This window comes from Crocodylus siamensis, chromosome 9 (genome assembly GCF_052110815.1).
Source record: "Crocodylus siamensis isolate JL-2025a chromosome 9, ASM5211081v1, whole genome shotgun sequence".
Lineage (NCBI taxonomy): Eukaryota > Metazoa > Chordata > Crocodylia > Crocodylidae > Crocodylus > Crocodylus siamensis.
In genome coordinates, this window is record NC_143403.1 from 40,940,182 (window position 1) to 40,967,901 (window position 27,720).

Consider the following 27,720-nt stretch of genomic DNA (forward strand, 5'->3'; position numbering starts at 1 on the left):
CCGCCTTGGGTCAGGTAAGGGGGCACACGTGTGTCCAGTACACATGTGTGCCTGGATCCCTCCTCTCCTCCCTGCTCCTGGCTCCCAACCTTCTTCTCCAAGTGCTTCTAGATGGATTCCTTGAGGATCTGCTTTATGATTTTTCCAGGGATTGAGGTGAGGCTGAAGCGAATGTCCAAGTGTCTTCTGCAGACCCCACTGGATCCATAGTCTGGGCACACAACCCCCCGGGACTCTCTTCGCCCCCCTCTCTTCCCATCCTTCCTGACCACTCCCCACCTCTATGCTGTCACCAACTGCTGTGCAGTTGTGATGTCATGGGGGGTTCCGGTGTCCCTGGAGACAGAGGTACACACGGGCTCTGTGGCCAGCAGGGTTCAGTGCGGAGGCAGCGGTGGTCGGAGGTGGAAGCTGCATCTGTGCTCAGTGCTGCTCAGGGTGCAGTAGTTTATCCGCAGCATAGGGATCCCTGCTGTGCTTCTCTGAGTGTCAGAAGCCGAGACACAGGGTGTGAAGGGAAGGGATCTTCTGGGCTCAGGAGCAGGGGTAACTCCGTCCCCTCCCTGTCCCAGGTGCCAAACAATGGCATCAACAGGACATTTTTTTCATCGGCTTCAGCAACAGGTAAGAAGAGATGTTGTCTGGAGGGTGAGATTTGGGATGGGGAAAGAAATGGGGGTGGATTGGATGGACAAGGGTCCAGAGGGAGGGGAGGGGTGTGGAGACGATGGTGGAATGGCTGTACCTGCTGAGAAGAGAAACATGACGGAAGAGCTTGAGGATGGGTAGGGTGGGGAGGAAGGACAGATGGGAGAGGAATAGGGGACATCAGAACAGAGGATGGTCAGAATCGGCAGCCAGAGCGGGGCCTTGTGGGGAAATTTCAGGGTCAGCAGGGAGCTCAGGGCATCATCCAGTCCATCCCCTTGCTTGTAGGCAGGATCAGTGACACCTAAACCACCACAGACAGAGGGGTGTCTCACCTGGTCTTAAAATCCTGCAGTGAAGGCGATTCCACAGTATCTTCCAGTCCACAGTTATCCTTACAGCTAGAAAGTTATTCCCTATTTCGAACTTCCTTTGAGATGGTTTGTTCTCATGCTTTTCCCTGGGAACAAAGAATCACATAATTTTTAGAAATAAGTCTTTCACACCTTTAAAGATTGGGAACCTATCTCCCCCTCAACCCTAGGCTGCTAGGAAAAGGAAATAAATCCAGTTCCTTTCATCTTTTCATGTGAGTCATGTCTTTCAAGCCTTTTCTCATTCAAGCCCTTCTTCTCTCCCCCCAGTATGTCAAGTTCTCCGAAGGTCTGGGGTTCAGGACAGGACAGCTGAGCCCTCCCAGCACTGGGGAGAGCAGAGTTGCTTCTCATGTTGGATAATGTACCTGTCAACATTGGCGACACATAGGGGGTGCATGTGGGTGCACATACACTACTGAGCTTGGCAGTACACTCCCTGCAAAAAGTGTCACCAGTGTTGCCAGCAGTGCCTGTGGGTGGTCATCACTTACCACCCCTGCCCCCTTGCCGTCAACACCGCCGACGTCTCTGGGCAGTCCCTGGTGGCTGCTGGTCACTGCCACCACTGCCAGCGGCATCTATGTATAGTTGCTGACCACTGGTCAGCACTTGCTACCTCCCAGGCCCTGCCCACCCCCAACACCGCTGCAGCCACCTATGGGAGCTCCCTGCTTGCTGCTGCCATGCCCCTGCCGCTGCTGCATGTGGGCGGATGCTAGCCTCCAGGGGCACGTGGCATTCATGCCCATCAGGACAAGCTGGAATGACATCCAACCTTTTTTTTGCCTCACTTCGTTTCTGTCCCACTCCAACTTCCAGCCCTTTTTCTGCCCACCCTGCTATTCACCCATTCTGCATTTCATTTCTCTGCCATACTGCATATGTCTGTTGAATTCCATCTTGCTGATTTTGGATTTTGTCTCCAGCTGACCTAGAGTATTTAAAATACTTTTCCTGTCCTTCAAAGCAGTTGCTACTGCTCTTTGCTCTGGGACCTCCACAAACTTTATCAGATCATTGACAATGCTGCAAAGGTTACTGAAGGTAGTGTCTAAAGCACTCAAGGATGCAGTTTATTGGACTCTGTGGAGTTGGACACTCTTACCTGTTCTTTCCTTTACTTTCCTGCCTGTGCTCCTGTCCCTTTCTGAATTCCCCTATCAATACAGGGCATAGGTTGGGTCTGGCAGCCACCCCTGGCATGCAATGCAGCAGTGGAGGGGGTGGGATGACCATGTGGTGCATAGCCTGCAGGCCTGGGACTCACCCTTGATCCCGCTCACTAATGCAGTGTCACTGTCTTTCCTTGCAGACATCCCACCCAACCCAGCATGGACAGTACCTCCACGAGGAACAATCCATTATCCCGAAACGGGCCAAGATTCGCCGCCTTTCTATAGAGGTAAGAAGGAAGGGAAATTGATGGGGTTTTTTGTCACAGAGCAGAATGGACATGCTCCACTGTCAGGGAAGGACAGCAGGTCCCTCCAGTGGGTGCCTTGATGGGAAGGTGAATACTCCAGGCACTAGATGAGAGGTGCCCACACATTGCAGCTGTGAAGGCAGCCGTGGACAGTGGGTGGCTTGAGGGGGCTGTGGCTCACTTTTGATCCGCCTCACTTATGCTCTGTCCATGTGTTTCCTCACAGGCATCTCAACAGACCTCAACAACCAACAAGATCCAGCTTGGACGTCGTGTCCATCAGGAGGAAGAGGCCTCAGCGAGTCTGAACAAGATTAGCTGCCTTTCTGCTGAGGTAGGAAAGCAGGGGAATGGAAGGGGCTTCATGTCACAGAGAAGAATGGACCCAGGGGAGACTTTTCTGCCTGGAGGTGCAGGAGTGGCTGGGGGGGGTGCCATGCAGTGTAGCAGTGTGAGTGCCTGCACATCACAGGGGCCCGCGTCTCTCCCTGGTCTGGCCTGCATGGCTTGCATTGCAGGTGCAGCCCTTTAGGCATGCAGCCCACATACAGGGAAACTGGGCAGCCCTGGGATAGGCAATGCCATGAAGAGCACCCCAGGGCTGCAGCTGTAAAACACACATGGGTCATTCATACCACAAAGCCTGCACAAGAGACAGTTGTATAAAGCTACCTCTTGCCTCAAGAGACCAGGCCATAGCGTCATCACACTTGTAGGACACAGAGTTCTCCATTCCTCACTAGGACCATTGGTAACTTGACTGGTCACTTTACCAGGTCCATGGCATAGTCCAGATGCTGGTATAGTGGTCGGCACTGGATTTCTGACCCAGGTACCTTGTTCCAGGCAGACCCAAAACTGTCAGGCCGACTACAACCTCTCCATTCAATAATAGGCATTTTTTTTTGATACACAGTAATAGCAAATAAGAATAATGCAAACAAGTTTACATCTACCAGTCCTAGAGCTGTCACAGAGTCAAGGTACATGTGGCTAGTACATGAGCTTCACTCTGAGGTTCTCTCTTGAATGTCAGCTGTCATCAGCCTGGAGGCTGGAGATTGAGGCCTGGCTGGGGTGTGTGCAATGGGCTGCTGGTGTGCCCACTGTCCATGGTGGTGTGCCCACTGTCCACTGTAGTCATCATGCTGTCCACATTCTGTCTTGTCAGCGTATTTCTTTGTTCCAACAAACCCATCACATGCACACATCTTAATTTGGGCTTTTTCCCGTCTCTCCTAATTTGATCTGTTTACCAAAATCGGAAATCCCAAGGGCTCTGCAATTTGGCATTGTGACCTAATGCCAATGCTGCAGTCCCATATCTTTGTTTGGTTACACTGTTCATGCCTTCAATTTCCCATTCTGTATGTCTCTTTGCTGCTTACCTCGAAGGAAACTTTGTCACAAATAGGCTTTTAGAAATCAATTAATCCTTGCCATTGCTCTGGACCATTGTTCTAAGGCAATATCTACCTTACTTACAAGCCAATACCCAAAAGTATACCTCTAAATATCATTTTGTAGCCAGACCCCAGGAGTCCCCACACACTCCTCACTGCATGGGCTGCACCGCTGGTGCATGGAATTCCGGGCATGTCCCTGCCACGTGGCAGCGGGAGAGGTGCCCTCTGCGGCTGCCAGTTGAACAACCCTGCTGGAATCTAGCTGCTTTTCAGCAGCACTGGCCAATGCACAAATCAGAATGAGAATTTCACCTCCCATGGGCTGCAGCTGCCTTTCCTAGAGCCTGGAGTCTGCAAACCACAGAACAGGATATGACTAGTATTGCCACTGACCCCATGATGCTCTGCATCTACCTCCTCTATCTCTCCCTGAGCTGTGCCCATACATTTCACTTGTTAGGGGATGAGGATTGGGGGCAGGAAATGATTCTTAGTCCTCACTCAGATTCTTCCCTTGAGAGGGGCTTCCCTGGACTCTGCATAGTGGTAGCTTGGCTCTCATACATGGATCACTGTATAGCTGGCTGCAGTCACACAGCTGGAGCTGTGGTTGTTAGTGGGGAGCTAAGTGCGACTCACACCTGCTATTGGTTTAGTTGACTCACTCTTGATTGCACGCACTCATGTTCTGTCACTGTGTTTCATTGCAGGCATCCCAACATGCTATAGACACTGGAAACCCCCCTCCTGGACATCACATCCATCTGGGAGGAGAGGTCTTGTCTACACCGGTTGAGATTCACCATCTTTGTGCTGAGGTAGGACGGGAGGGGAATGGAACAAGCTTTTTGTTGCAGAGCAGAATGGACCCAGTGCACTGTCACAGGAGAATTTCTCTCCAGAAGGTGCCCAGGCCCAGCACCACCTTGGTACAAACTGAGGGAACTTTTGCATCTGGAAAAATTTGTCTACCATGTGGAGGTTTATCGCTGGAGCAATGGCCTGCCACAGAGATGGTTCCATGAGCTTATCAGCTAGCAGCACTTTAGCTGTTGTAGCCAAAAACGAAGTTTTATGCTGGATGCTCACCTGCAAGTCCCTTGTTCAAGTGCAGAAGTTGTTTTCTGCTACTTTGGATGTGGAACTTTCTTCTGTCTCCTACCAGAGAGTCCCTTTGGAGGTTCTGTTTCTGAAGTCTAGTTTCAGCCCATGGATGCTCATTTGGGTGGTGGTGGGTGTTTCACAAGGAATCTGGACATCTAAACCTGCTGGAGGTTTCTTATCCACAAAACATCTGGTTTTCAGTCTCACTTGAAAGTCCCTTATGTTTGAAGAACAGTAGATGTGAGTAATCCCAGCAGCTTCAGAGGAACATGCACAGGAGCTGGGGTAGCAAAATCAAGGCCCCTACTCTTGTTATAAGATCATTTTCTTACATGCGAAAGTCCTGCAGAAGAAACTCCTCAGTGCACAGTTCTGGGTGAGAACTCAAACATGTACAAAATACATTTCTTGGAGCCCTAGACACACACTCACCATTTTCTGCACCTGCTGTTTACACGGCAGTGACTTCTAACATTTGCCATAACAGGAGCAGCTAAGCCTTGTATGACAATATCCTGCACTATGTGCAGAAGGGCTGTGGCCTCACTGCCTAGACTCATCTCCCATTCTCTTTTCTTTTCCCTCAGTTTGAGCTCCAATAAACCAGTGTCTTGCTATGAGCACCCCCTTGCTACAAATTCAAAATGTTCAGCCCAAGAGGATGAAACCTTGTTCCTGCACAAGCAAAACTCAGGAAGGTTTAGTTAAAGTTGAGGTTTTCTTTTAGAACCTAAGTGTTCTTTGTCATAAAACACCAGGCTGGACTGAAGTCCTGCATTGCCATGGACATATTTCCAGTAAACACCCTGATGAAAGAATTGTGCCTCCCATTTTTTCTCTACTGGTCTCTGCAGGGACTAGATCCAAACTCTATACAAGTCAATGAAGAGACTCATTGACTTTCTGGGGTTTTGCTTAGTTCTTTACCTGGTTTCTAATGTGCTAGCACTGGTTGTAATGGTCTCTGGAGCTTTCCACCTCTCACTGTTGCAGCACATGTTTTGCCATCTTAAGCACTGGGTGATGTTCTTCTACTTGTCCTTTGCTTAACTCTTGCCATCTCAAGCAGCTTTCTGGCTTCTAAAGTCTTACAAATAACACAAAACTTCACTTTTCAGGCAAGAAAGAAGCCCATGCCTGGCTCAAGCCAAGCACCATCACGTAAGATGCTGACATGGAGAGCCAAGCATACTCCTGCCCTATGGAGGAAGGTATGAAATCCTTTTAGAGGTAATGGCACCTTTGCAGTTTACATATCATCAGGAAGGATGCTTATTAAAAGTAACTGACAGTTGCCCTGTTCAGACTGGCTGGAGATTTTTATACAGAATTACTTTAAATGATGACTCTGGCTCTGCTACTGGATTGGGTTGATGTTAAAGGGATTCCATGTGTTGTTTCTTCTCCATTGTCTCCTGTAAGGACAGGTACAAGCCCTGGAGAGGCCAGTGAATACATTGCCTTGAGTTTCCTGGCTTTCTTTAAGTGTTTTGCCTGTTATTTAATGATTTACTTTCCTTGGAAGACTGTCTGTGTTTTCTTTCTTTAGATCGTGGCAAAACAAGAGGCTGCATCCAAGGATGGCCAGGCAGCTGCATCAACCCCTTCCCAAGGACCTTGGCTTCTATTTCAGGTGACAATTGAATGCTGCTGTACTTCAATAGGTAGAATCTCTTTCCCCCTGTGGGGGCTCATTGCATCCAGACATATGGAGACTACATAGTGTTGTGAGCTCTGCTTTGAAAAATGCTCCCCCTCCAAGCATTTTTGGATAAGAACGAAAAGAATAATAGTTCCTTCTTTCTAGGTGTCAGCTGGTTTTCTGCCCCTACCTGGACTGTTCTTCCTCCAGGATTTAGCCTTGTCTTTTAGGAATGGGACCACTGGAAAGAAAGCCGAGTATCTGTTGTTCTGGGTTTGGGAGAGCTTGAGCCAGAGGAGATGCTTTGTTCTGTCTTGTGTGAGGGAAATGTTACAGTTTCTGTTCAGATCTGAAGTTAAATCTCACCTGTCTGTCCATGAGCGGTGTCTGAAGCATAGGCGGCGGAAAGTGGGAACTAGCGGGGCTCAGTCTCTCCAAATGCAGGGCAGCAGCAGGCATTGCCATAGGGCAGCCCAGCCCTAGGCTGCCGCTGCAGTGTGGGAGGGGTGAGCACACTCAGCTACCCCACGTACTTGTAGTCAGGATCATAGCTTCAGTCCATGGATGCTAATTTAGGGTGGTGGTAGGTGTTTCACAAGTGATCTGGACAGCCAAACCTTCTAGAGGTTTGTTATCCACAAAAAATCTGATTTTCAGTCTCACTTGCAATATTCCTCACATTGTATAAATCAAAGCTTGTTTGAAGAACAGGAGATGTGCAGGATCCCATCAGCTTCAGTAGAACATGTGCACAGGTGCCTGGCTGGGAAAATGAAGGCCTTCCTATATTATCATTTTGTTACATTACAGTCATAACCTCCTCCATGCACAGCTCTGGGGGGGAACTTGGGCACAGCTCTGGGTGGGAACTCCAAAACCCCTGGAGTTCCCATGTGATATTAGTCAGGACCAACTTCTAGCCAAGTGGACAGGATGGACAGAGAGACAAGGTGATAGAAATGCAACATGCCCTCGAATGCCCATCTGGCAGCATGCCACTGCCATCACTCACATTAGTGCCCCTGCCAAAGAAGCCAACTTTGTGATGCGGGATCAGACCTTTGGTACTGCTGGAAGCAGAGGTTTATGGCCCAGCCTCTCCCAGGCTCATGATGCAGAAAACATGAATGGTTGCTATAACAGGTCTCATATGACTATATCTTGTACCCAGCGCATAAGGGCTGTGTGCCCCTTGCCTAGACTCACTGCCCATTCTCACTTCCTTCCCCTCATCTTCAGCTCCAATAAACCAGCCTCTAGCGGGGAACACCCTCTTGTTACAAGTCCGAATTTTTCACTCCAACATGATGAAACCATGTCCCTCCATAAGCCAATGTCTGTCCAAACTCAAGAAGGTTTAATTAAAACTGAGGTTACCTTGTAGAACTTAAGCATTCTTTATCTTCAAATACCAGGCTGCATTGAAATCCTATGTGGCCATGCACATATTTGGACAATTTTTTGGTGGAATGGGGATCAGTAGCTATTCAGCACGGAGCTAGGGATACAGGCTCTGAATCAGAACATCCCAGACCTTAAATGCTGGAAGATGCACATGGGAGAAGAACAGTGGAAGAAAAGCGTGGTCAGACACGGTTCACTCTCCCTTTCAGCATCCAAACTTTGCTGCTGTGCAACATGGGAGACTAGGCCAAATGAACCTACAGCCTGACCGAGTAAATAGCAGTTTTTATGTTTATAAGCCATGTGAAATCCAATTCTGTGGAACTTATTTAGTCCCTAAGCCAGTGGTATGCAGCTCTTGCTGTCTGTGAAACCATTGGGAGTAGTTCACAGGCCCAGGACATGAAAGGCCAGCTGAAGTGGAGCAGGAGAGCAAAGTAGCCCAGAGCACAGTGCTTGCGGCGTATTGGTGCTTTTCAGCTAGTGAATGCAGGGGATCATGGCCTGAGGCAAATGAAGCCTTTTAAAACCCTACGCAGAAGGAAGATCTATATTAAATCAATCTAAAGGTGACTTCTAATAGCAGAGTGGACACCTTTATACAGCATCTTAGCTGAAATAGTCTTACAATGCGATTTAACTCACTGATGAATGAATTGCCTCTCCCAATTTTCTCTTCTGGTCTCCGCAAGGACTGGATCAGAACTCCACAGAAGTCAACGAAGAGACTCATTGACTTCCTGGGGCTTTGTTTAGCTCTTCACTTGGTTTCTAATCCTGTCCTGTCCTGTAGACGGCCCCTGGATCTTTTTGCCTCTCACTATTGAAGCACATGATTCACCATGTTAAAAGCTGGATGATGTTCTTCTGCTTCTCCTTTGCTAAGCTCTTGGGCTTCTTGGTAGACTTATGGGTTCCAAAATCTCACAAGTAACACAATGCTTCGCTTTCCAGGCAAGTGGAGAGCCCAAGCCTGGCTCAAGTCAAGCTCCATCGTGTAAGATGCCAACACGGAGAGCAAAGCACACTCCAGCCCTTCGAAGGAAGGTATGAACTCCCCTTAGTGGAAGACGTCACTGCTTCATTTTACCAGTGTGGATGCTTATTAAAAATAGCCAACAGTTGCCCTCTTGAAGTGGGATGAAGATTTTTATACTGAATTTATTTTAAAGGATGACTCTGACCCTGCTATTGGATTGGGTTGATGTTAAAGGGGTTTCATATGTTGTTTCTTCTCCATTGTCTCCTGTAAGGACAGGTACAAGCCCTGAAGAAGCCAGTGAATACATTGCTCTGAGTTTCCTGGCTTTCCTTCGTTGTTTTGTCTGTTATTTCATGCTTTTCTTTGGCTGGGGGCACAGAACCGTTGGAAGACCGTCAGACTACTTGTGTTTTCTTTCTTTAGATTGTGACAAAGCAAGAGCCTGCTTCCAGGATTGTGCAGGCAGGGCAAGAAGCCTCTTCCCAGGGATTTCCACCTCAGGTGATAGTTGAACACTGCTGTGGTTCAGTGGGTAGAGTTTATCTCTGCCTGTGGGGACTCATTGTCTCCAGGTATGAGGAGAGCTCACAATGTGAACTCTGCTTTTAAAAGGCTCCCCCTCCATTCAGGGTGTGAGGTGTCCCGTGTTTCTGGGAGTCAGCTGGTTTTCTGAGCCTACCTGGGCTGTTCTCCCTCATGGCTCTCCCTGGGCAGAGACTGCCAGCCCTCTGCTCCTCTGAGTTTCCAACTATTTGCTCCCCTATTGTCCGTCAGACAGGATCTTTCTCCAGGGCATGTTTATGGTCAAAGAGTAACTTATCAGGTCAGAGGGAAGGCCTTTGGGGTTTCCACAGTCTCCCATGTGGATCAGTTGTCCTGTCTGTGAAAAGGAAATAGCCTCTGCTCTAATCCCTAAACAGCATGCAGAAGCTTAGTGACAGGGCCCCATCCAAGACTTTTCCTCAGGTGACTATCCCCCTGGCTTGAATGGGACACAGCCCCATGGCCAGAGCTTCAGGGTCAGAATAGAAATGCTATGGACATGGCACCCAGTTAGCAAGTTGGAAAACATTTTGGAGCTAGGAGTTGTCCCTGTTCAAGTGCTAAATGTGACCTGTGAGATGCCTACAGAGCTATTCCTAGTGAACAGGCACAGGACTTTTCCTGTTCGGGGCAGCGCTGGCCCTGGTTCAGGAGCAGGAGTAGCTGGGATAGTGGGGGACATACTCCCTCTGCCCCAACCCAAACCCCAGGGACCCTCCAGGAGTTGCGTGCTGTCGCAGTGCAAGAGCTAACTCTGTATTTTACTGTCCAGGCTTGGGTCACTCCAGATGCCAGCCCAGGGATGTCAGGGAGGGGCACCAGCAGGAGAGTAGAGGAATTGCCTCGCCCACTGGAGGAGTTGGTGAGTGTGAAAGTCAGGTTTCCTGGCTCAGGGAATTTTTTTAAATTCAGCCTCTTAGTTGCAGGAGCACTTTGCTGGGAGAAGTATTTGACTTGCCGTTTGGGATAACTGCTGTGTGAATGCCCAGCTTCCCCCTAGCCACTGCATGGGTGAGACCATCTCCTGTGCTGGAAGTTCAGTGCCGAGGCATCCCTGTGCGGCCAGTGACCTGTACCGAGCTTAGATGGAGTCTGGGGCTAACTCAAAAGGTCACGTAGCCCCGGGGAGAAGCTGCAATCTGGAGGCGTTTCTGTGAGGGAAAAGTGCAGAGTGATCAGTGACGACTCCTTAGTCAGCAAATGCCTCAGTGTATGAAAGGCGCCTTCTGCTAATGATCCGATCTTTTCAGAACAGAGACAGCGCCGAAGCTGCCGTGTCAGGGAAGCAGCTGGGCCAGGCAGAGGTGAGTTTCCCTTTACAGTTGCTGCTTGAACCTGGTCTAGGATCCCTTCAGACTGTGGTCATTGCTTACCCCTACCCATGGGGACACTTCAAACTGCTGGAGGCTGGATTTCCAACATGTGTCCCCAGCAGGCAGCAGCTGTCAGTGCCGGGAGGACAGTAACCCATGGGGGCCACCTTATGTGGCCCAGATGGAAGTTTCTGACTTGTGGGACTTTACTGATATTAGTCAGGACCATGTGGGTCATTCATACCACAAAGCCTGCACAAGAGACAGTTGTATAAAGCTACCTCTTGCCTCAAGAGACCAGGCCATAGCGTCATCACACTTGTAGGAGACAGAGTTCTCCCTTCCTCACTAGGACCATTGGTAACTTGACTGGTCACTTTACCTGATCTTTGTACGGGGAGAGGGTGGGCCACAGCTGCAGCCTGGACTCAGCCTGTGCTCCCTGCCTCGGTGCCTCATCGTTGCGGCTTTGAAAGCGGTGGACACTGCCATGTGTCTTGCTGCCTGGCACGCCCAGCAGCAGGATGCACGTGGTGGCGCCTGCCGCATTCAAAGCAGTGGTGGCGAGGCATGGAGGCAGGGAGTGGAGGCTCAGCTGAACTCACACCTGCGACCTGCACTTGTCCTGTGCAAAGATAGGGGGCCATGTGCCACCCCCCCCCCCCCACCTGGAGGACGAGGCAGGCACAGGGATCCCAGGGTTTCCATCACCTCCAATGGCGGTGCAGCCGAGGCTGGCCCTGCTCTGGGCCCTGGCTCTGGGGCTCCCCAGGTGATGTGCAGCTGGGGCTGGGGTGGGGAGGCAGCCAGGGTTAGCGCAGCCAGGGCTGGGAGGCAGCCGGGGTGGGGGGTTGGGGCCAGGGCCAGGACTGGTGGGGTGGGGACTGGTGTAGCCAGGGCCGGGAGGCAGCCATGGCCGGTGCGGCAGCCAGGGCTGGTGTGGTCAGGACCAGGAGGTGGCCGGGAGATGCCGCTACCCTCCTGGCCCTTTCCCCTCCCCCCTCAGACTTTCCCATGGCGGGGGTGGGCGTGTGTGCATGCATGTGTGCGCGCATGCTCAGCCCCAGCCCCCGCAATTTTTTTTCTTACACCGCCTGTGGTCTCAGGACTTGATTTTTCAGGCTGGTGGTCATGACAATGGTATGTTTGGGGGAATTACTAGCAAACTAAGAAGTCAAAGAATTTCATTTGAATTTAGGGATTTGCATTTCAAAACAAACACCTTCAGGTGAAGCATCAAACAAAGTTGCTTTTCAGCTAACGTATGAAACATCTCATTTTAAAAATACTGAACTGAAGTGTTACATTTGCTTTGTCCTTTTTTCCATTTTCTTAGGCGATGGAATGGGAGGATTTTCAAATGCCTTCACAGAATGCTTTGCCTAGCTTTATGCTTGGTGAAAAAAAACTTTAGTGCAAAGAATTTTGTCCTGCCATCATGCTTGTTAGAGTCTTGATTTCACATGCATGACATACGTAACACTACCTCAGTGTGGAAGCATCTGCTTGCATTTCTGAGAGTCTCTGAAATACAAATTCCTCAGCGAAAGGGAACCATATTCCAGTCTTCCAAGGGTAATTGGAGAAGGGGCTGCCCATGAACACGAAGGGCCACCTCAGCTTCCACACAGAAAGTCTCTCTTGAATGTCCATTTCCAGCTCCTGAGACAAGTTTGCTGTTCCCATTGTAATGGTGCCCATCATGTTAACTTGAAATCCTTTAACTTCTGCCCACCTCTGATTGTCACTCTGAGAAGGGCTTCAGCTCAGCTTCCATCTAGGGGCCACTGTATAATTCACTGCAGTCATGCACCTGGAGATGCAAAGATTGCCCTTGGGAAGCTAAGTGTGATGAGCGTCTGCTATTGGTTTCATTGGCTCACTCTTGATTCCACTCACTCATGCTCTGTGGATGTGTTTCCTTGCAGGAGTCGCATCATAGGAGAGACACCAGAAAATTAACTCTTGGGCATCATGCCCTTGAGGAAGATGTCTCAGGGAATGTGGCCAAGAGGTACCGCTTTTCTGTTGAGGTAGGAAGGAAGGGGATACGGGAGGGGTTTTTATCACAGAACATAATGGACCCAGCGCACTATTAAGGAGAAGTTCCCCATGCCCAGTAACACCATGGTACAGACTGAGTGAACTTTTGCATCCAGAAAGATTTTCTTGTTAAGTGGAAGTTTATCGCTGGATCAGTGCCTGTCACTCTGACCCTTCCATGAGCTTACCAGCTAGAGGCACTTTAGCCCTGAATACCAGGGAAGATCAGGCTTTATGCTGGATACTGATCTGCAAGTAAGTCTGTCGTTCAAGTGCAGAAGCTGTTGTCTTCTACCCTGGATGTGGAACTTCCTTCCATCCCCTACTGGACAGTCCCTTTGGGGAGTCAACATTTTAAGTATAGCTTCAGTCTGTGGATGCTCATTTAGGGTGGTGGTAGGTGTTTCACAAGTGATCTGGACAGCCAAACCTTCTAGAGGTTTGTTATCCACAAAAAATCTGATTTTCAGTCTCACTTGCAATATTCCTCACATTGTATAAATCAAAGCTTGTTTGAAGAACAGGAGATGTGCAGGATCCCATCAGCTTCAGTAGAACATGTGCACAGGTGCCTTGCTGGGAAAATGAAGGCCTTTACTCTTCCTATATTATCATTTTGTTACATTACAGTCATAACCTCCTCCATGCACAGCTCTGGGTGGGAACTTGGGTATGTACAAAGCAAAATCCCTGGAGTCCTGGGAAATCCCTACATCCACTCTATACACAGCAGTGACTTTTAATGGTTGCCATAACAGGTCTCATATGACTATATCTTGTACCCAGTGTATAAGGGCTGTGTGCCCCTTGCCTAGACTCACTGCCCATTCTCACTTCCTTCCCCTCATCTTCAGCTCCAATAAACCAGCCTCTAGCGGGGAACACCCTCTTGTTACAAGTCCAAATTTTTCACTCCAACATGATGAAACCATGTCCCTCCATAAGCCAATGTCTGTCCAAACTCAAGAAGGTTTAATTAAAACTGAGGTTACCTTGTAGAACTTAAGCATTCTTTATCTTCAAATACCAGGCTGCATTGAAATCCTATGTGGCCATGGACATATTTGGACAATTTTTTGGTGGAATGGGGATCAGTAGCTATTCAGCACGGAGCTAGGGATACAGGCTCTGAATCAGAGCATCCCAGACCTTAAATGCTGGAAGATGCACATGGGAGAAGAACAGTGGAAGAAAAGCGTGGTCAGACACGGTTCACTCTCCCTTTCAGCATCCAAACTTTGCTGCTGTGCAACATGGGAGACTAGGCCAAATGAACCTACGGCCTGACCGAGTAAATAGCAGTTTTTATGTTTATAAGCCATGTGAAATCCAATTCTGTGGAACTTATTTAGTCCCTAAGCCAGTGGTATGCAGCTCTTGCTGTCTGTGAAACCATTGGGAGTAGTTCACAGGCCCAGGACATGAAAGGCCAGCTGAAGTGGAGCAGGAGAGCAAAGTAGCCCAGAGCACAGTGCTTGCGGCGTATTGGTGCTTTTCAGCTAGTGAATGCAGGGGATCATGGCCTGAGGCAAATGAAGCCTTTTAAAACCCTACGCAGAAGGAAGATCTATATTAAATCAATCTAAAGGTGACTTCTAATAGTAGAGTGGACACCTTTATACAGCATCTTAGCTGAAATAGTCTTACAATGCGATTTAACTCACTGATGAATGAATTGCCTCTCCCAATTTTCTCTTCTGGTCTCCGCAAGGACTGGATCAGAACTCCACAGAAGTCAACGAAGAGACTCATTGACTTCCTGGGGCTTTGTTTAGCTCTTCACTTGGTTTCTAATCCTGTCCTGTCCTGTAGACGGCCCCTGGATCTTTTTGCCTCTCACTATTGAAGCACATGATTCACCATGTTAAAAGCTGGATGATGTTCTTCTGCTTCTCCTTTGCTAAGCTCTTGGGCTTCTTGGTAGACTTATGGGTTCCAAAATCTCACAAGTAACACAATGCTTCGCTTTCCAGGCAAGTGGAGAGCCCAAGCCTGGCTCAAGTCAAGCTCCATCGTGTAAGATGCCAACACGGAGAGCAAAGCACACTCCAGCCCTTCGAAGGAAGGTATGAACTCCCCTTAGTGGAAGACGTCACTGCTTCATTTTACCAGTGTGGATGCTTATTAAAAATAGCCAACAGTTGCCCTCTTGAAGTGGGATGAAGATTTTTATACTGAATTTATTTTAAAGGATGACTCTGACCCTGCTATTGGATTGGGTTGATGTTAAAGGGGTTTCATATGTTGTTTCTTCTCCATTGTCTCCTGTAAGGACAGGTACAAGCCCTGAAGAAGCCAGTGAATACATTGCTCTGAGTTTCCTGGCTTTCCTTCGTTGTTTTGTCTGTTATTTCATGCTTTTCTTTGGCTGGGGGCACAGAACCGTTGGAAGACCGTCAGACTACTTGTGTTTTCTTTCTTTAGATTGTGACAAAGCAAGAGCCTGCTTCCAGGATTGTGCAGGCAGGGCAAGAAGCCTCTTCCCAGGGATTTCCACCTCAGGTGATAGTTGAACACTGCTGTGGTTCAGTGGGTAGAGTTTATCTCTGCCTGTGGGGACTCATTGTCTCCAGGTATGAGGAGAGCTCACAAAGTGAACTCTGCTTTTAAAAGGCTCCCCCTCCATTCAGGGTGTGAGGTGTCCCGTGTTTCTGGGAGTCAGCTGGTTTTCTGAGCCTACCTGGGCTGTTCTCCCTCATGGCTCTCCCTGGGCAGAGACTGCCAGCCCTCTGCTCCTCTGAGTTTCCAACTATTTGCTCCCCTATTGTCCGTCAGACAGGATCTTTCTCCAGGGCATGTTTATGGTCAAAGAGTAACTTATCAGGTCAGAGGGAAGGCCTTTGGGGTTTCCACAGTCTCCCATGTGGATCAGTTGTCCTGTCTGTGAAAAGGAAATAGCCTCTGCTCTAATCCCTAAACAGCATGCAGAAGCTTAGTGACAGGGCCCCATCCAGGACTTTTCCTCAGGTGACTATCCCCCTGGCTTGAATGGGACACAGCCCCATGGCCAGAGCTTCAGGGTCAGAATAGAAATGCTATGGACATGGCACCCAGTTAGCAAGTTGGAAAACATTTTGGAGCTAGGAGTTGTCCCTGTTCAAGTGCTAAATGTGACCTGTGAGATGCCTACAGAGCTATTCCTAGTGAACAGGCACAGGACTTTTCCTGTTCGGGGCAGCGCTGGCCCTGGTTCAGGAGCAGGAGTAGCTGGGATAGTGGGGGACATACTCCCTCTGCCCCAACCCAAACCCCAGGGACCCTCCAGGAGTTGCGTGCTGTCGCAGTGCAAGAGCTAACTCTGTATTTTACTGTCCAGGCTTGGGTCACTCCAGATGCCAGCCCAGGGATGTCAGGGAGGGGCACCAGCAGGAGAGTAGAGGAATTGCCTCGCCCACTGGAGGAGTTGGTGAGTGTGAAAGTCAGGTTTCCTGGCTCAGGGAATTTTTTTAAATTCAGCCTCTTAGTTGCAGGAGCACTTTGCTGGGAGAAGTATTTGACTTGCCGTTTGGGATAACTGCTGTGTGAATGCCCAGCTTCCCCCTAGCCACTGCATGGGTGAGACCATCTCCTGTGCTGGAAGTTCAGTGCCGAGGCATCCCTGTGCGGCCAGTGACCTGTACCGAGCTTAGATGGAGTCTGGGGCTAACTCAAAAGGTCACGTAGCCCCGGGGAGAAGCTGCAATCTGGAGGCGTTTCTGTGAGGGAAAAGTGCAGAGTGATCAGTGACGACTCCTTAGTCAGCAAATGCCTCAGTGTATGAAAGGCGCCTTCTGCTAATGATCCGATCTTTTCAGAACAGAGACAGCGCCGAAGCTGCCGTGTCAGGGAAGCAGCTGGGCCAGGCAGAGGTGAGTTTCCCTTTACAGTTGCTGCTTGAACCTGGTCTAGGATCCCTTCAGACTGTGGTCATTGCTTACCCCTACCCATGGGGACACTTCAAACTGCTGGAGGCTGGATTTCCAACATGTGTCCCCAGCAGGCAGCAGCTGTCAGTGCCGGGAGGACAGTAACCCATGGGGGCCACCTTATGTGGCCCAGATGGAAGTTTCTGACTTGTGGGACTTTACTGATATTAGTCAGGACCAACTTCTAGCCAAGTGGACAGGATGGACAGAGAGACAAGGTGATAGAAATGCAACATGCCCTCGAATGCCCATCTGGCAGCATGCCACTGCCATCACTCACATTAGTGCCCCTGCCAAAGAAGCCAACTTTGTGATGCGGGATCAGACCTTTGGTACTGCTGGAAGCAGAGGTTTATGGCCCAGCCTCTCCCAGGCTCATGATGCAGGAAACTTTGTACAGAAAGTTTCCCTTTGCAGGCTCTGCCTTTCTCAGACTTTCGCACTGAAGGGCCAGGGGATTCATGTTCTGTACAGACATGTATAAAACCCCGGCGTGCCTAGGGGCTGTTGGCCAATGTCTGCAAGCCTGGAACCTGTAAGCTCGGGTCGTAGAGCCTGGAGGAAGAGAACCAAATTGTGGGGGGAGTGAAAAAAAATTGTGCATGTACATGCCCCCGTCCCCACGGAAGAGTCTGGGGGGGGGAAGGGCCATGGAGAGGAGCGGCATTGCCCAGCACTGTGCCAGTCCCAGGCACCTGCCCCATTCCCGGCCTCGGCGGGCACCGCGCCGACCCTGGCCTGGGCCCTGTTCCTGGCAAGCATTGCACTGACTCTGTCCCCAGCGGGTGCCGCCCCGGCCCTGACTCTGGCCACGTCTCAGCCTTGGTCCTGGAGGGTGCCACGGCAGCCCCATCCCTGCGCCAGCCCTGGAACTGGCGGGAGTTGTGTTTGTGCCAGCCCTTCCCCCAGCCCTAGCCCCACTCCCCCCCTCACTGCTGCCTGTGGGCACCCCTCCCCGCTCCTGCTGCAGCCGCAGGAAGGCCGTGGCTGAGCTGCCTCCCTGCCCTACCACTGCCCTACGTTTTGCTGCCTATGCTGGCAGCCTCAATGGATGGGTGAAACTCCCAAGGAACTTTTGTTGGCTGGTTGGAGCCGTAGCTGTGGCTTGAAATGCTGTGAGTGATCCCCTTGGTTTAACGGCACAATCTCCCCTTAGCTGGTTGAGCAGATGTGGACCTTTACCGGCGGGAGCAGGTTTTGGAAACTGCTCGACCAGTTAAATTCCCTGCAGGGAAATAACCGTGGGAATGTGCTGTGCCTACAGACGAGTTTTCTGGGAAGGACTGGCATCTGCCTGAGCCCCAGTCTCCACCACCCAGTTGTCTTGCCCTTCTCTCCTCACAGAGCAGACACAGCCACTTCACTTCAATGTTTTCTGTGTTATTTAACGCTTTGCTTGGGCTTGGAGCAGAGCCCCTGGAAGACTGTCTGACTACTTCTTGTGTTTTCTTTTTTCAGATGCCTGGAAAACAAGAGCCTGCTTTCACAGATGGCCAGGCAGTGAAACCAGCCCCATCCCAGGTACCCTGGCTTCCCTTTCAGCTGACAGTGAGTGCTGCTCTGGCTCCCTAGGTAGAATCACTTTCTGCCATTGGAGATTGCTTGTCTCCAGGCATAAGGGCAATTCACAGTGCAGTGAACTTTGCTTTAAAAAGTGCTCCCTCTCCCTTCAAGGTGTGAGGCACAGTCCCTTGTCTCTGGGTGTCAGCTGGTTTTCTGCCCCTATCTGGGCTGTTCGCCCTCTCAGGATTTAGCCTGGTCTTTTGGGAATGGGTCCTGGAAAGGAAGCTGAACAGTGCTGGGGCAGTGGTTCTTCTGTGTTAGGTAGATCTTGAGCCAGAGACGATGCTACATTTTGTTTGGCCTGGGGGAAATGTTCCCATATCTCTTCAGTCCTGAAGCTAAATCTTCCCTGTGTGTGTCCATGAGAAGTGCCTGAGAACTTGATTTTTCAGGCTGGCTGCCAAAGCAAATCTCGTTTTGGGGGAATTAGCAAAAGAAGCAGTCAAAGAATGTTTTGACATTTCCATTTCAATTTGGGGATCTGCATTTCAAAACAAATATGTTCAGGTAAAGCCTCACACAAAGTTGTTGAGCAGCTGGAGTGTGAACCATCTCACGTTTAAAATACTGAAATGAGGTGTTACATCTCTTCTGTCCTTTACCCCTTTTTTAGCCCATGGAATTGGAGGAAATTGAAATGCCTTTGCACATTTATTAGCTTAGCCTTAAGATTTGGTGGAAAAAAGTTTAGTATAAAAGCTTCTCTCACACTAACATGTTCCTAACAGCCTTGACTTCACGTGCATGTGACAATTAACACCACCTCAGTATGGACACATCAATATGTGACTCTAACAGTCTTGGAAATACAAATCCCTTCATTGAAAGGAACCATATTCCCCACTTCCAAGGGAACTGAGACATGGGCTGCCCATATAAATGAAGGGTCGCTTCAATATGGACCCCGTGCACTGTCAGGGGAGAATTTCTGTCCAGAAGATGTCCAGGCCCAATACCAACCCCAGGTCTCTCTGAACCAGTTAGTCGTGAAGGCGCCCCCCCTGCTCTACCTTCTGCCTGACTCCAGTCTAACGCAGCCGACCCCCTCTCTCCACTCAGGGATCGCCGAAGGTGCAGGAGAGACGAGCCCGGAGAGACATCTGCTTGTTGCCCTGCGTGTATTTTGGAGCAGCTTATAGAGAAAGCCTGGCTAAGTCCCCCCAAATATCCGCTGAGGTAAGGGAAATGAATAGGGAAATCTTCAAGTCATGTTTTTCCAAAGAGAGCGGTGGGTGGAGAGTGAGGCTTTCCCACATTCACCTCCTCTCCTTGGAGGCAGAGGGGTGGAGCTGTCTCTTGTGGGGGCCCAGGCCAAGTTACCCAGGCACCAGTGCCCAGAACCCCTGGGCTCAAGGTCAGCAAGATTCATGAAAGAGAGACAGACTCCTCCTGCCCTAGAAAAATTGCTTTGTGTGAGTGCCTGCACATCACAGGGGCCCACGTCTCTCCCTGGTCTGGCCTGCATGGCTTGCATTGCAGGTGCAGCCCTTTAGGCGTGCAGCCCACATACAGGGAAATTGGGCAGCCCTGGGATAGGCAATGCCATGAAGAGCACCCCAGGGCTGCAGCTGTAAAACACACATGGGTCATTCATACCACAAAGCCTGCACAAGAGACAGTTGTATAAAGCTACCTCTTGCCTCAAGAGACCAGGCCATAGCGTCATCACACTTGTAGGACACAGAGTTCTCCCTTCCTCACTAGGACCATTGGTAACTTGACTGGTCACTTTACCTGATCTTTGTATGGGGAGAGGGTAGGCCACAGCTGCAGCCTGGACTCAGCCTGTGCTCCCTGCCTCGGTGCCTCATCGTTGCGGCTTTGAAAGCGGTGGACACTGCCATGTGTCTTGCTGCCTGGCACGCCCAGCAGCAGGATGCACATGGTGGAGCCTGCCGCATTCAAAGCAGTGGTGGCGAGGCATGGAGGCAGGGAGTGGAGGCTCAGCTGAACTCACACCTGCGACCCGCACTTGTCCTGTGCAAAGACAGGGGGCCATGTGCCCCCCCCCCACCTGGAGGACGAGGCAGGCACAGGGATCCCAGGGTTTCCATCACCTCCAATGGCGGTGCAGCCGAGGCTGGCCCTGCTCTGGGCCCTGGCTCTGGGGCTCCCCAGGTGATGTGCAGCTGGGGCTGGGGTGGGGAGGCAGCCAGGGTTAGCGCAGCCAGGGCTGGGAGGCAGCCGGGGTGGGGGGTTGGGGCCAGGGCCAGGACTGGTGGGGTGGGGACTGGTGTAGCCAGGGCCGGGAGGCAGCCATGGCCGGTGCGGCAGCCAGGGCTGGTGTGGTCAGGACCAGGAGGTGGCCGGGAGATGCCGTTACCCTCCTGGCCCTTTCCCCTCCCCCCTCAGACTTTCCCATGGCGGGGGTGGGCGTGTGTGCATGCATGTGTGCGCGCATGCTCAGTCCCCGCAATTCTTTTTCTTACACCGCCTGTGGTCTCAGGACTTGATTTTTCCGGCAAGGGGAGGGGTGAGCACACTCAGCCACTCCGCGTACTTGTAGTCAGGATCATAGCCTGTAGCTTCAGTCCGTGGATGCTAATTTAGGGTGGTGGTAGGTGTTTCACAAGTGATCTGGACAGCCAAACCTTCTAGAGGTTTGTTATCCACAAAAAATCTGATTTTCAGTCTCACTTGCAATATTCCTCACATTGTATAAATCAAAGCTTGTTTGAAGAACAGGAGATGTGCAGGATCCCATCAGCTTCAGTAGAACATGTGCACAGGTGCCTTGCTGGGAAAATGAAGGCCTTTACTCTTCCTATATTATCATTTTGTTACATTACAGTCATAACCTCCTCCATGCACAGCTCTGGGTGGGAACTTGGGTATGTACATAGCAAAATCCCTGGAGTCCTGGGAAATCCCTGCATCCACTCTATACGCAGCAGTGACTTTTAATGGTTGCCATAACAGGTCTCATATGACTATATCTTGTACCCAGCGCATAAGGGCTGTGTGCCCCTCGCCTAGACTCACTGTCCATTCTCACTTCCTTCCCCTCATCTTCAGCTCCAATAAACCAGCCTCTAGCGGGGAACACCCTCTTGTTACAAGTCTGAATTTTTCACTCCAACATGATGAAATCATGTCCCTCCATAAGCCAATGTCTGTCCAAACTCAGGAAGGTTTAATTAAAACTGAGGTTACCTTGTAGAACTTAAGCATTCTTTATCTTCAAATACCAGGCTGCATTGAAATCCTATGTGGCCATGGACATATTTGGACAATTTTTTGGTGGATTCATGAAAGAGAGACTCCCCCTGCCCTAGAAAAATTGCTTTGTGGAGTGGAGCTGAATGTACACAGTAGTAGTTCAGTTATGGTAACAAGAAGGGCCCATCCCTGACAGTGCCGGACCACATGCTTCATTACATATCTGCTGAGAGCCTGCCAGCCACCCTCTCCTTGGTGTTCCCAATTTTTCCTCCCTGTTGTCAGACTGGATTCTTCTTCAGTTCATGTTCATGGCCATATTGTAAGTCATCAGGTAAGGGGGTTTCCACAGTCTCTTGTGTGGATCAGTTGTCCTGTTCGTGAAAAGGACATAGCCTCTGCCCTAATCCCTAGACACTCTACAGAAGCTTAGTGACAGGGACTCATCTGAGACTTTTCCTCAAGTGACGATTCCCCCTGGCTTCATTGGGACACAGCCCCATGGCCACAGCTGCAGGTTCAGAACAGAAATGCTGTGTTTGTTAAGTTACAAAATGAAACAAATTACCCCTCTCCCCATCCTGAATATCTAAGAATCCCTAATTCAGGCTAGAAAGATACTGTGGACCAATCCCATGACATCCAACTTGCATGTGGGGAAGCATTTTGGAGCTAGGAGTTGTCCCTGTACAAGTGCGCTCGTAAATCTGACCTGTGAGTTCCCTACAGCTAGTCCCATCAAAAGGGTGCACAACTCTTCCTCCTGCAAGAGCACGAACCATCTTACATTAAAAGTTCTTAAGTGTGTAAAGCAATTAAGTGTTTAATTTAAAATCCACCACATTTTTATTGAGTCAGGAAGGAAGGAGAAATGGGATGGAGTTTTTGTCTCAGATCAGAATAGACCCCGTGCACTGTTAGGGGAGAATTTCTCTCCAGAAGGTGTCCAGGCCCAAGACCATCCCAGGTCCCTTTGAACGAGTGAGTCCTGAAGTTGTGCTGTTTCATAGGTCAGGAAAAGTCAGGAAGACTTCTTGCTCTCAACAGGGCTTTATTGTAGCTACTAACACCCACAAAAAGATGGCTGACAGCTCCTTTTCGATGTTTTCATGTCAACCCTCAGGAAAGGAGTAAACCCTTACTGCTACAGATGGTGCCTTCCTGCCCTGCCTTCTGTCTCACTCCAGTCTAACACAACTAACCCCCTCTCTCCACTCAGGGATCGCCGAAGGTGCAGGAGAGAAAAGCCCAGAAAGACATCTGCTTGTTGCCCCGTGTGCATTTTAGAGAAGCTTGTAGAGGGAGCCTGACTGAGTCCTGCCAAACATCTGCTGAAGTAAGAGAAATGAATCGGAAAAATACCAGGTCACAGTTTTCCAGAGAGAGCAGTGAGCAGAGTGTGAGGGTTTCCCACGTTCACCTCCTTTCCTTAGAGGCAGAGGGGTGGGGCTGTCCTTCATGGTGACCTAGGCCAAGATACCCAAGCAGCAGTGTCCAGGGCCCGTAGGCTTCAGATCAGCAAGGTTAATCAAAAAGATCCCACTGCTCTCGAACAATTGCTTTGCAGAGTGGAGTTGAATTTACTCAGCAGATATTGAGACCTCAGTTTAGCTATGATAACAAGAAGGGCCCATCCCTGACTGTCCTGGAACACATCGCTTCATGATCCTATCCTCTGTTCCCAGTGCTTTACTCCCCCATTTTCCATCAGACAGGATCCTCCTCCAGGCCATGTTCATGGCTGAAGAGTAAGTCATCAAGCCAGAGGGAAGGCCTTTGGGGTCTGGCAGTCTCCAGTGTGCATCAAATGTCTTGTCTGGGAAACTAATTTACCCCCTGCCCTCATTACTAAATATCATGCACTAAGGCAGTGACAAGGCCCCATCTATGGCTTTTCCTCAGGGGAGGAATCCCCCCGGCTTCAGTAGGATATAGCCCCATGGACAGAGCTGCAGTCAGAACAGAAATACTTTGTCTGTGAACTTACAGGATTCAACAAATTACCCACCCCCCGTCTCCTCCCAAATATCTAAGAATCCCCATTTGAGCCTCGAAAGTTACTTTGGACCAATTCTATGGCATCCATCCAGTGCGTGGGAAAACATTTTGGAGCTAGGTGTTGTCCCCGCCAAAGTGTTTTGCTAAATCTGATGTCTGAGATGCTCACAGAGCTATTCCCAATGAACGGGCACTGGACTTTTCCTGCCTGGGGCAGCGCTGGCCCTGGATCAGGAGCAGCAGCAGCTGGGATAGTAGGGGAAATACTCCCACTGCCCCGACCCAAACCCCGGGGACCCTCCAGGAGTTCTGTGCTGTCGCAGTCCAAGAGCTAACTCTGTATTTTACTTTCCAGGCCTGTGTCATTCTAGATCCAAGCCCCAGGATGTCAGGGAGGGGCACCTGCAGAAGGACCAAAGAATTGCCTTGTTCACTGGAAGGATCGGTGAGTCTGAGACTCAGTTTTCCTGGTCCATGTGGAAAATTTTTATTCAGCTTCATAGCTGCAGCACCGTTTGGCTGGGAGATGTCTTTGTCCTGCTTCTTGGGAAGCTGCTGCAAGAGCACCCAGTTTCCCCATAACCACTGAATGGGTGAGACCTTTCCCTATACTGGAACCTGAATGTGGGTCTCCCCTGTACTATCAGGGACCTGTGCCAGGCTCAGGTGGAGCCCAGAGCAGACCCAGATGGTCACATGGCCCTGGGTGAATCTGAACGAGCTTCAGAGGCAGCCCCATCACTTGTACCCTCAGATTAGGTGGGTGTTACCAGTGATGTCTCTTGGTGTTTAGTAGCCCCACAGCTGGGACTCAGGAAAGCCTTAGACACATCATCTGGGGAGGGGCCCTAGGCAGGAACTGATAGCAATTGTGTGAGGTTTGGGAGGCCTCATGATGGAGCAGGGGCCAGCAGCTGAAGTGCTGGATGAAAGTGCTGGTTAGCAATGGAGTTTTGACTGCACCAGTCTGCGAGCTGTCAGCGTTCACCTGGGCACATCCATGGGCATTGCCAGGGGTGCCTGTCAGTGGGGATTGGACTTTGGCTAGGGAATTATGTTGGTTTTAATCAAACGAGTTGTCTTGGTGGAGTCACAGAATCACAAGACATTTGGCTGGAAGGGACCTCCAGGGGTCAGATCTAGCTGAACCCCCTGCCTGAGGCAGGATCTGCCCTATCCAAACCATCCCATACAAACCGTAATCTAAACCAGTGGTGGGGAAAATGGCAAATCTAGTTGGTGGCTGGACTCTGGAGACCCAGCAGCCCCTGCCAGCATTTTCCGCTGGACTCCATGGAGACCCCAGGAGCAGTGGGACTGTGACAGCATGGGGCCAGGGTCTCCATGGAGAGCAGCCCGAGTGGTGCTGGCAGGGCACATGGCTGGGCCGGGATCTGCTCCAGGGCTGAGGCTGGGATTTTGTGGCAGTGACAGCACAGTGCCCTTCTTATAGAGCAGACACAGCCAACTGTCCCTGTGTCCACAGTAACTCAGCCCCGCACAACCCCCAGGTGCACACTGCAGAAACTGCCTTCTCTGCCTGTAGCCCCTGGTCCATTCTCACTTACACAGTGCTGGACCCTTAGCTGAGTGTTTGAGCAAGATGCCTGGTGGCTCCCGGCTAACAGTCACGTGCTGTGTGAGTGAGGGAGAATGGAGCAGGGCTGTGGGAGGAGGACATACAGTCCCTGGTGTGCACAAGAGGTGATTTGGAGGCAGCGGGAAGGCAGAAGGGGTGGCCTTTCTCTGAGTTCAGATCTTTTCCAACAAAAGTGCCGTATCATCATGTTGTGACAGGGTTTGAGTGGTGGTGTTGCCATGGTGGAAACATGCGATAGCTAAAGGGATCTGTGGACAATATCAGGCCAAAGCTTGTCTCAGTCTATTCCAACCATGCAGCTGATCTCCCCCAAAAAAGAGCTCAAAACACAATAGTCCTTACTTCTCAGGTATTTGTCTCCTCCTCCTCTTTTATAGAGTTGAAACTGAAATCCCGTGGAGATGTTCTCCGCAGCCAGCTTCTGTATCTTTCCATTTATCCCAGTTGCAGCACCTGAGCAGCGACTGGAAGTGCTGGGCTTTCTACTGCCCCAGTCCTAACACAGTGGGGCTCCAAGGCACCTCTCAGACTTCACAGTCCTGGCAGTAACATTGAGTTAAATTTTCCAGGCAGGAACGCTTCGGAGTCCTGGTGAAGCAAAAGTGGCTGAGAAGGGGATGGTCCAGTATGTCCTGGAGTCACTGCAAAAGGTATCATGTCTCTTACCAGTGAACCACTTTTCCAGTCCTGCACTCCAGCAATGACCATGTAAGAAGCAAGCAGTCGAAACTGACCTCTCATGTGTGCGTTGTAACGTCTTCACATGGCAACTCAGCTGAAATTATACTGTACTGGTTTCTAATTCACTTGATCCCACATGAATTCTGCTGGCCTCTTGTTCTTAGTTGTTTTCTGTGACTTGGTTCTGAATGTTTCTTTTCACTGGGGGAACTGAGAGTCAATCTGAAAGATTTTAATGTTTTCTCTCTTTTAGTTCCAGATTCCAGGCAAAAACAGTGTAGTTTGGCGCAGCGTCCGAAAACTGACCTCGGTTAGTCTCCTTTTCAGCTCCCCCAGTGCCCCCTTACAGTAACTGCTTCATGCAGCCTCAGGCCTGTACAGAAAGTATCTTCAGACCTACATGAATTGGGGGCTTCCAAGCCCTCACGTGATTTATAGTGATGGGAACTTTGTGTAAAGCATAAGTGGCTGGCCTCATGAGCTGGCTGAGTTTTGAAGGTAGCTCCATCACCTCTACCATCAGACTTGGCTTGTGTTATTCACCAGTGATGTCTCTTGGCACCTAGTAGGAGCCCGAGATTTGGGACTCAGGGGAGGTCTTCTAGGACACATCCTCTAGGAAGGGGCCCTGGGCAGAAATTGATTGCAGCAACAAGAGGTTTAGGAGGCCTGACCCTGGAGCAGGGACCAAGACCTGAACAGCTGGATGGAAGTGCTGGTCAGCAGCAGAGCCAGAGGCTTTCAGTGTCCCACCTGAGAGCTGTGTCAGCACTCACGCAAGCACAGCTATGGGTATTGCCAGGGGTGTTGCTTAGTGGGGATTGGGCTGTAGCCATGGCGTTGTATTGGTTTTAATCCAATGAGTTTTCTTCTCTCTTACTGATGCCGTGTCATGATGCCTTTCACTGCAGACACTGAAGAAGATCCTAGGAGCTGTACTCCAGCATTTCCCACACCCCACTGGGAACACAGACTGGGACCCAAGGCTACCAGCTCCCCTCCCGGTAAGATGTGAGAACAGTAGGATCTCAATGGCTGCTTGGTGGCAGAGCTCAGTGGGGCGAGGTCCCAGGGCGTGGTGCCTGCCTGCTCTTGGCACCTTGGGAAATCTTCCTCATTGCATGGAGGTGTTGTGTGGGCATTGCTCAGCCCTACCCCAGGGAGACAGTTCCCACTGCTTGAGACTGGATTTTGAACATGTGTCCCAGGCAGGCAGTAGCTGTCAGTAGTGTGGGAACAGCAGCAGCTTGTGGGGTCCACCCTGTCTCTCTGGTGTAGGTTTCTGAGTCTTGTGACTCTGCTGGTGTTAGTCAGGACTAACTTCTAGCCAGTTGGGTTGGATGGACGGGTGAAGAAGGCTCTGATGGGCTGGTGCCCTGCATGTCATCAAGGTTGTCCTCAGGCTATTTGCTAAAGGTCCTGGCAAGCAATTCCAGCTGCATGATGGTCTCTACTCACCCCTATACATCACCCTTTGCTTTTTCCCCCTCCTATGCCACCTGGGAAGTTGATGATAGTTTTTCTGTTGCTTTTTTGTGTTTCAGGATCTGGTCTGTAGGGCATCAAGCTTGGAGGAGTCGATATGGAGGCTGCACAGTGTAGGGAGGAGAGAGCAGCTGTGAGGAACATGAATCTGTAGGCAGTTAGGGCATAAAATCAGCACCCGAATGATACGCCCCCTGCTTAGACCCCTCCCTCTCCACCCCTCACCACCCTCTCTGCCTCTCCTCTCCCCTTATATATTATGTTAGGTTAGGTTAGTTTATATTGTATTGTATTTTTATGTAATATTGTATGGGATTATTTCATATTATATTGTATTGTCATACACTGCCTTGTATTTTATATAAATAGATGGTTATTTATGTGCCTTTGTGTTTCTTTAGACAGATGTAGCCATTTATTGTAGCCTGTCCATAAAATGCAACT

The 27,720-nt window shown here is 50.2% G+C and overlaps 1 protein-coding gene across 1 annotated transcript; it reads left to right on the forward strand.

The window, feature by feature from the left end:
• Positions 1-582: 582 nt before the first annotated feature.
• LOC149857426 (uncharacterized) lies at positions 583-27,393 on the forward strand. Its single transcript, XM_090061864.1, has 19 exons — positions 583-624; positions 2,356-2,427; positions 2,675-2,782; positions 4,565-4,672; positions 6,077-6,169; positions 6,508-6,591; positions 12,771-12,875; positions 14,859-14,951; positions 15,310-15,374; positions 16,183-16,291; positions 16,680-16,733; positions 18,249-18,311; positions 19,413-19,529; positions 22,732-22,848; positions 23,866-23,955; positions 25,680-25,760; positions 26,051-26,101; positions 26,703-26,790; positions 27,332-27,393. The coding sequence occupies exons 1-19, from the start codon at positions 583-585 to the stop codon at positions 27,391-27,393; spliced, it is 1,602 nt and encodes a 533-aa protein (XP_089917990.1).
• Positions 27,394-27,720: the final 327 nt, after the last annotated feature.

Bases quoted from the DNA above. Each gene is read 5' to 3' on its own strand.
- LOC149857426 (XM_090061864.1), top strand. From the start codon at position 583: ATGGCATCAACAGGACATTTTTTTCATCGGCTTCAGCAACAG. The intron at 2,783-4,564 runs GTAGGAAAGCAG...GTTTCATTGCAG, and splicing joins TTAGCTGCCTTTCTGCTGAG to GCATCCCAACATGCTATAGA. The intron at 16,292-16,679 runs GTGAGTGTGAAA...CGATCTTTTCAG, and splicing joins CTCGCCCACTGGAGGAGTTG to AACAGAGACAGCGCCGAAGC.